The sequence below is a fragment of the Mus caroli genome, chromosome 11 (assembly GCF_900094665.2).
Source record: "Mus caroli chromosome 11, CAROLI_EIJ_v1.1, whole genome shotgun sequence".
Classification (NCBI taxonomy): Eukaryota; Metazoa; Chordata; class Mammalia; order Rodentia; family Muridae; genus Mus; species Mus caroli.
In genome coordinates this window covers 73108321-73116604 of record NC_034580.1, presented here as the reverse complement: position 1 = coordinate 73116604, position 8284 = coordinate 73108321, and the positions used below count along the sequence as shown (strand labels likewise).

General features: G+C 51.4%; 3 protein-coding genes and 3 non-coding genes across 8 annotated transcripts in view; 5 read left to right on the top strand and 1 right to left on the bottom strand.

The window, feature by feature from the left end:
- Positions 1-223: 223 nt before the first annotated feature.
- On the top strand, positions 224-2895 carry Rpl23a (ribosomal protein L23a). Its single transcript, XM_021176928.1, has 5 exons — positions 224-282; positions 817-1000; positions 2212-2388; positions 2613-2682; positions 2832-2895. Exons 1-5 carry the CDS (start codon positions 258-260, stop codon positions 2844-2846), a joined length of 471 nt encoding a protein of 156 aa, XP_021032587.1. The 5' UTR covers positions 224-257; the 3' UTR covers positions 2847-2895.
- On the top strand, positions 677-745 carry LOC115032633. The gene has a single exon (XR_003838270.1). It is a non-coding gene; the product is annotated as a small nucleolar RNA SNORD42 (small nucleolar RNA).
- Positions 2049-2119, top strand: LOC115032645. Its single transcript, XR_003838279.1, has one exon. It is a non-coding gene; the product is annotated as a small nucleolar RNA Z17 (small nucleolar RNA).
- LOC115032634 lies at positions 2472-2537 on the top strand. Its single transcript, XR_003838271.1, has one exon. It is a non-coding gene; the product is annotated as a small nucleolar RNA SNORD42 (small nucleolar RNA).
- Positions 2896-3017: 122 nt separating the features above from the next.
- Tlcd1 (TLC domain containing 1) lies at positions 3018-5167 on the bottom strand. 2 transcript variants are annotated; one of them, XM_021176927.2, is made up of 5 exons: positions 4773-5073; positions 4598-4665; positions 4368-4450; positions 4198-4280; positions 3018-3880 (listed from the first exon to the last, which is right to left on the bottom strand). In XM_021176927.2, exons 3-5 carry the CDS (start codon positions 4429-4431, stop codon positions 3497-3499), a joined length of 531 nt encoding a protein of 176 aa, XP_021032586.1. In that variant the 5' UTR covers positions 4432-4450; positions 4598-4665; positions 4773-5073; the 3' UTR covers positions 3018-3496. The 2 variants fall into 2 exon arrangements, with proteins under 2 accessions (XP_021032586.1, XP_021032585.1); XM_021176926.1 differs by lacking the exon at positions 4598-4665 and having other exon boundaries at positions 4773-5167.
- Positions 4670-8284, top strand: part of Nek8 (NIMA related kinase 8) — a 13242-nt gene continuing 9627 nt past the window's right edge. For both annotated transcript variants that reach the window (XM_029483746.1, XM_029483745.1), the window contains exon 1: positions 4670-7280. In XM_029483746.1, the coding sequence (XP_029339606.1) occupies positions 7234-7280 (47 nt within the window). In that variant the 5' untranslated portion in view covers positions 4670-7233. The remainder of the gene's footprint in view (positions 7281-8284) is intronic.

The following is an 8284-nucleotide window of genomic DNA, read 5'->3' as shown; positions in this document are numbered from 1 at the left end:
GAAAAGCCCTGTGTCGGAAAACCAAACTAAACCAAACAAAAAAACCCTACATTTCCCAAGAAGCCCTAGGGCCTTTAAAAGAAAGGTGGCGCATGCTTGGTCTCCCACTCTAGGGAATTAAAATGGAACTACAATTCCCAGGAAGCCTCATATTACAGTTCCTCCAATCAGTGCTATGTATAAGCTATCGCGAGATTTTTATGAGACTTCATTCTATAAGCTCATGGGAATTAGGCTGGGCCATCCTTTTCGCCAAGATGGCGCCGAAAGCGAAGAAGGAAGGTATGTTGCGGTATGGGAATCTGTCAGGTCAGCCTTGGATATCCGCAGAGCGAACTCGCGGGGAAGAAGAATGCCCGGCTAAGCCATGGGGGGTTTGTTCTGTGGCTACTGTCGCGACTAGGCCCTGCTGCGGGGTATGAGGACCGCGCGGGCCAAGCCGCATGGGCTGGTTCCAGTGCAGGAGGTTGGCAAAGCCACCGAGCCGGCAGCGGCCGCCACCGATGGCCAAGCATTTGACTTTGGGGAGCTCCCTAACATCCACAGGGTGGCGCTCCGGGTCTCCAGACCTATAAGGGATTAAAAGGAGTCCTTATCCCTCCTTTTCCCACGTTAAATGGGGTTATACGCACCCACGTGATGGTACAACGGGTTAATTATCTTTGCCTGCGGTATCGTGCATATGATGGAAAAAATCTGAAGTCTCCTGAGACCTGTGATGTCTTCAAAGGAACCACTGATGCACGTGCTGACAGGACCGCCGGAAGGGGTCACTTTAGGAACGCCACACTCTTAATTTTAATTGTCCTCTCCCAGCTCCTGCCCCTCCCAAAGCCGAAGCCAAAGCGAAGGCCTTGAAAGCTAAGAAGGCAGTGCTGAAAGGCGTCCACAGCCACAAAAAGAAGAAGATCCGAACGTCACCCACCTTCCGGCGGCCCAAGACCCTGCGGCTCCGGAGGCAGCCAAAATATCCTCGGAAGAGTGCGCCCAGGAGAAACAAGTCAGTAGGGACCCTGGATGTAGTAGGGCATTAGGAGTTCCTAAGTAGCTTCCCTTATAAAACACGATTGTCGAAGGAGCTGGTGTGGTGGAAGTGTGAGGTTATTTAGTCAGTGTTTGAAAGTTGACTTCAAAGGAGATGTTGCTTATCTTGGTTCCAAGTGATAGGGGACTTGTTGGAACACATGAGAGTGTTGATTGATTGACTGTCGTGGGTTGATTAAGTTGTCCAATCGGGGAGTGATGGCCTTCGAATGGTGTTAAGAAACACACTTTTTTTTTTTAAGATTTGTTTTATTTACATGAGTACACTACAGCTGTCTTCAGATACACACACTAGAGGAGTGCATCGGATCCCACTACAGACATTTGTGAGCCACCATGTGGCTGGGAATTGAACTCAGGACCTCTGGAAGAAGAGTGTTCTCAACAGTTGAGCCATCTCTCCAGCCTGAAACACACTTAATTGATCAAATTCTGACATTACTCAAAGGAGGTTTGGGAGAATGCTTACTGAAAAGTGTTTTGTCTATGGGGAAGCACTCACCAGACACAGCTCACTGCCTATTTGTACCTACAATTTTTGAGTCATTACTTGGCAGTTGCATAAGTAAAAAACTTGGCTTTTCAGAATCTCAAGGAAAAGTTGTCTCCTGACAGCTCAAGGCCAATTTTAGAGTTGCAGTTGGTTTCACCATGCTTGGTGGTTATTCTGTAATGCTGGGCAGTGGAGGCTAGAAAATCTGAAGTCCAAGGTCATCTTGGCGTCCATGTCTCAGATCAGAGGGGCGGGTGTGAGTGAGTGTGGCTCTTGGATTTCAGGCTAGCTTGTGCTGTATTGTGAAACCTGCCTCAACTACACTCTGGAGTGTAGCCAACCTCTAGCAATTGAGCACAATTTTCTCTATAGTTACTTATTTGATCTGGTCTCATAATAAATAGTAAATGTGGAACTCCAGTGGGTAAATACATGAATTAAACTTGATTCTTTAGTCAAGAGAATCTACAGGATTTGACTCTAAATGGGAAGTTGAGCCCATTGTGTTTTGGGTGCATGTGATGACATTATTTAGCGACCAAAGTCTGATAAAGATGATTGTGATCTATTGTCTGATGCACCTATTCTTTCCTAGTCTGGTTCTAAAGTATGCCATGTGTTGAATGCTGGCACCAGGGCAGCTAACTCCATTTTCCTCTCCCATCTCTCCCTAGGCTTGACCACTATGCTATCATCAAATTCCCACTGACCACTGAGTCAGCCATGAAGAAAATAGAGGACAACAACACTCTTGTGTTCATTGTGGATGTCAAGGCCAACAAGCATCAGATCAAACAGGCTGTCAAGAAACTCTATGACATTGATGTGGCCAAAGTCAATACCCTGATAAGGTGAGTGGGGCCAGGCAGAGATCAGAAAGCTTGTGGGCCTTTACTTAAACATGCCATGGCTTCATGGTGACGCAGCCTACTCTGTGCAGATGATGGAAAACTCAAACGTTTGGAAAAGAATGACACCAACAAAGGAACCACTGATGCTGCTGAGGGGTGTGGGAAGGGTGTGTGAACGGCAGGGGTTGTGAGCATCCAACTCTGAGGCTGCCTTCTCCACACAGGCCCGACGGAGAGAAGAAGGCGTATGTTCGCTTGGCTCCTGATTATGATGCCCTAGATGTTGCCAACAAGGTAAGCATGATCATTTCTGTTTAGATGCTGCATTGACATCAAATCTGACTCTCTAACAAGCCCCGCCCCCCCTGTCCTGTCCTCCCAGCACACTTAACCTTAAGGAATTCAGCTCCAGTAACTCAGCTCCCTTTTGTTTTGTTTTTCAGATTGGGATCATCTAAACTGAGTCCAGATGGCTAATTCTAAATATACACTTTTTTTCACCATAAATAATGCTGCTTGTCATTTGTCGCCTTCTAGTTGGGCTGGGGACAAGGCCATGCTGTGGTAACGGGGTGGGTGCTGGGATCAAGCCCAGAGCTTTCTCAGCTCTGAGCAATGAAGACTTGATCTGCTTAACCCAGTGGGGACACATGATGATGCAGTCCCCATGCTAGCTCAGTACCAGGGTCATTTATTAGACAGGTGTTAGTTCTCCTGGGACACTGCTCCATCACAGGCTCAAAGGACAAGCTTTACAAGAATTCCTTCCCTGGTAGAGGCTGGTGTGAAACCAATACCAGGGTTTGGAAGAGCAGAGGGGTTATTTTAGAATTGTCAGCATCCATTTCAGGGCAGTATGGGTTGGCTGGCTTTTGGACAGTGTCTTGTCCTCACCTATTTACCATGCCCAACCGGTTCGTCTGCTTCCCTCAACCCTTGCCCAAGAACAGGACTTCAGAGAGCTTTCATTAGTGTTTTCAATAGTGTGGGTGTAAGCTTAAGGTGGAAAGGCTGGCCGGCCCGATACACCCAAGCTTGGGGCAGAGTCCTAGTTTATGTTACAGAGCTGTGCTTGCCATCCCTTTTAAAAGTCCTGGGTTCTACTTTCTCACTCAGTCAAAAATTTGTCTTTTTGTTGGCGCCTGGGTGCACGTTCAGGGCAGAAATCTGAGCGGAGGAGTCGAGAAAAGTAGATGAGTATCATCAAGTCCAGCATGAGCAGGATGGCCAACAAGAATGTGCCCAGGGTCCTCTGGCCAGCATACTGTAGGAAGAACTTGGTGAGGTAGGCCTGAGGGGCCAGTCGGAAGAAGAAGTACATGACCAAGTTGACGTACTTGTTGACCTTGTAGAGGAGGAGGTCCTGAGCATTGTTTATCTTCATCATCATCCTTAAGGTGAGGAAGATGTTGCTGACCTCCACCAGTAGTGTTAAGACGCCACCACCAACAAATCTTTTCCAAAAGATACCAGAGAAGAAGGCGCCCATAGCCTAGGGGACAAGTCATAGAACAAGGGCCCATGAAAACAGGTCATATCAGTCCGAAGCTGAGGAACACCAACTTTACTGCTAAGGTTTCTTTATTCACTAGCGTTAGACTTTGTCCACGAGGGTCTGACTATGATATCCTGGTCTGTTTACCAAGATAGTAGGTAGGCCTAGGCACTCTGCTGTCCCCAGAGGGAGATTAAACATTGAGAGAGTCTTAGGCAACTTAGAAGCCAGACGCTGCTGGGTTAAGATGGCCTCCCTCCCTGGCTCCAGTTGTGAAGATTTTGCCTGTGTCATTTCACCGGGTTCTCCCTTACCATGACATGATGAACAAGGTATTCCCAAGAAGCTCGAGTTTGCTTGCTAACCACAATGTCCACTGTGTCATGGATAAAGTATCCTAGTGGAGAGGTAGGGAAAGAGGAAAAGATTGAACACTTTTAAATTATCTCCCAACCTAATCTTAACCTTTTTGGGCATAACCTACCTGCAGAGAAGCAAACAAGCAAATAGCCAGAAGCTGACCACGCTGTTTCAATTTCTACCAGCATTTCAGGGGTTTGCCATAAGCTGGAATAGAGAAAGGGATGTTCTCCCGGTTGTAGCCTCCCCGAGGACCCTCGCCTCCCCCAACAGTCTTGCCAGTCCCAGGGCGCTCTGTGCGCCTACTATTGGCTGATTGAAGAGTAAGGAGGGACTTGGCCAAAGCCCAGGTACCTTGGGTTTCCCACAGCCGTTCTTGGTTGGGTAGTTTTCCAAACGGAATCAGGTGAGATCCTTGGAGTCTGTTCACCCCGTGATGGGAGTGATGGGAATAGCAAGAGGGAGCCCAGTCCGAGCACCCCGCGAAAGATCCCACGGCCATCTCATTTACCCCGGGTTGTTCACTCACCACAGCAGTGCCCAGATCCCTGATACAATGGAGTGGGTGAAGGAGACGAGTAAGTTGTGCCAACGCCAGGTGCGCAGGGGGTCGGTTTGCACGTGTGCAGGCAGGGGCAGGCGACAGAGCACGCGCCGGAGTGCCCGGAAGGTCAGCGTGGCGCCCAGGAGCAGCGGCCAGGCGGGGTGCAACAGTAGGGGCATGCTGGCCCTTCCTGCCGTCTGTCCGCCCCTTAAGCCGTCTCCTCAGACAGTTCTGGGAACACCGTTCCTTCTCTGGCCAGCGCGCCACGATCGTTTCTGCCACGGGCCGTCAGCCCCACAGTTTCGCGGAGCCCTCAAGGCCCCTTCGCTCCTCCCCGCGTTCCCAGTGAGGCCTCTGCCCGCCCCTGTCGCCCCCGCCCCGCCCCGCCGCCTGCCCCCGCCCCTCGGGCGCCTCTGCCGCGAGGAGGGCGCGAGCCGGGTGTCCCCCAGGGCCCCGCCCGGAATCGGCCGACCTCGAGCGCGAAGGGGCTGTCCCCGCCATCATTGCCGAGGCACCCCTGTCTGGCGCCTCCCGACATCCGAAGGCGTCCTCGGCCGCCCTCGTGCGTACGGCCCCACTAGCCCACTTCCCGACTTTCTCTGCCGCCACCGGCTCCTACACCCTGGGCAGGTTCTGCAAGAACGCTCCTCTCTCAACTCTTTCAGGGCAGAGCTGGGCGGGACCGTCGCACAGCCCGGGCTGCTGAACGCTGATCCCGGGGGCTCAGGAGCGCCGCCTCAGACCTCGGCTCCGCCCAGACTCGATTCCTCTCTTGGACCGGGATCGACGTGTTTACCTGCTTCTCCCGCGCCCCGCACGAGTGGTGCTTAGGAACTGTTGAGTCACCCACCATCACCACACTTCTCCCCCACCGTTCTTGGGCTCCTGGAGCACAGCGGTTGTCACAGTCCTCCCTCAGACAGTCCCAACCCTCTTCTGGCTCCTTGGAGGCTGGGGCGGGGAAGGCTGCCGATTTGCTCAGACAGCTGGGGTGACCCTCTCTCCAGGGCAGCGGCCTGGAGTAGTTGCGGCTTCTGGCCACTAGGTGTCAGTCTGTCCTCACTGTGCTGTGGGATCCAAGCCCGCCTCCACTCCAGAGAGTAAGGCAGCTGCTCTGCGGAGCGGGATCGGCAGACCGGGAGAAAAGGAGCAGCCCAGAGGCGGTGCTGGATGAAGGAAGTGTGCCTTTGGGAGGTGGAAGTGGACAACGAGGGCAAAAGGTGGGGACTAGGAGAACAGTGTTTCAAGATGGGGAGGGGCAAAAGCCCAAGCTCAGACTGCCAGGCACCTAAGCCTTTGGGTGTTTGCTGCCTTCCCTGATGGTTCCAGGGTTACACATTAACTCCCATAGGTCCCCAGGGTCACTCAAGGCCCATTCGGTTACTAAGTGATAGCACGATGTAATGTTTTGTGTGAGCTTTTTACCCCTGCACTCCCTCTTTGCTTCACCAGCCTACTCCAGCCTGAGCCAGTGACCGCAGGTTCCCTCCACGTAGGCTAGTTTGGGGCGGGGCAGGGACAAAAAATAAACAACCCTTCTCTCGCTTTCCTCGCCCATTCAGAAATAGGAACGTTGTTAGCTAAGGACCACCTCCTGAATACTGACATTTTATAACTGCCTTAGAGCTGCAGGTGTCATGAAGAAGTCAGGATTTCATTCATCCTGATCGAAACCCTAGCAGCGATACCAACCTAGCAGCCCACTATTTCTGGACAGAAGCGTAGAACCTTCTCTGGGTTTCCCCCCACCGCGACACTGTAAGTTTTGAGTAAAGCACCGAGTCCCCCTACGGCAGCATTTTGTGCGGATTCTGAGAAACCGAGAGCACCGTGCTCAGTAGTTGTTACAACCAAGAGACCACGTCACGTACTCTTCAGGTGAATCAGTTTGTCCAACTGGGGTTTTCCCGGTCCCTCCCTCGGCAAACACCAAATAACGCCGCTCCCCGCCGCTCCCCGCCGCACACAGACCGGCTCGGTTTTGGTGGTTTATCCTTTACGTGCCAATCATGGGAATCCCTTTATCTTTCTGAAGTAGTGCCAACTCGTCCCGGACAGTGGGGACTGTATCGATCTTCGTATTCCACTCGCATTAGACCTTTGAAGGAACAATATTGTTTTTTTGCCGGGCAACATAAGTGGGCGCCTTATCACTCCAGTCTAACTACCTATGCCCAAGTCACGCGTGTGCGATGTGGCTGGTACGATTCTGAGCACTGAGGGACTCGTCAAGAAACCCAGAATGACTATTCTCTGATTCCTCGTTGGGGAAACACGACTTAGCCTCTAGGTTGAGTTCAAAGTCAGAGAAAGACTGACTCGACAGACGCCCCCGTTTCGCCGGCTCCGCCCTGCAAAAGTTTTACAGCCAGGAGGAGGAGCTCCCAGATGGGAGGGTCCGCGCACGCGCCGCACCGGGATCCCAGAAGCGTAACTGAGAAATGAGATGGAGAAGTACGAGCGGATCCGAGTGGTGGGAAGAGGTGCCTTCGGGTGAGCCAGGGCGCTGGGGAGGAAATGCTAAGGGAGAAATTAGAGCCCTAATTCTGACCAAGAAATCGTGGCCCTGTTGGCTCCGCCCCGAAGCCTGAGCACCAGTATGGGATGTCCCGCCCAGGCATCCGGTCCTTAGGTTTAGGCGGGAGGCCCCGCCCACAGCCAAACCACGCCCTCCAGACCAGCCTGTGCCCTTGGAAGATAGTTGTTCCCTGTAGATTGGTTATTCTTTGCTTCAACTGATAATAAGGGTAAGCTGCACAGGTCAGACTGCCCGGAGTTCACAGTTATGACCAAAACAGGCGAGGTACTTCCCCTTTACGAACATAGCCCATAGGTAGTTGATCCAAACAAACAAGATATTGTTAAAACAGTTAATGAAGTTTGAGCAGTTATCAACAATAAGAGACGGTGCACTAGGTGGGGTGGTACACGTCTGTCATTTCAGTACTTGGGAGCAGATGTAGGAACATTGTTGTGAATTCGAGGCCAACCTGGGCTACATAGAGATTGTCTCCAAAAGAAAAGACAAGCGAGGGCTGAAGAGATGGTTAAGAGCACTGACTGCTCTCCCAAAGGTCCTGAGTTCAAATCTCAGCAACCATATGGTGGCTGACAACCATCTGTATAATTAGATCTGATGCCCTCTTCTGGTGTGTCTAAAGACAGCTACAGTGTACTTACATATAACATCTTTAAAAAAGAAAAGAAAAGAAAAGCAGTTTTTATGGTATACTCTGGACAGGCCTGAACTACATAACTAGCTTAAGACCAGTGTAGGCAACTTAGTGCTACCTTTCTCAAATTTTAGAAAAAGAAGAGGGACTGAGGGTGAATATCAGTGGTAGAGCTCCTGCCTAGTGTACTTGGGTTTAATTTCTAAACCAAAAGAGAACTTAAAGTCCACCAAGAAGCCGGTCATGGTGGCGCACGCCTTTAATCCCAGCACTTGGGAGGCAGAGGCAGGAGGATTTCTGAGTTTGAGGCCAGCCTGGTCTACA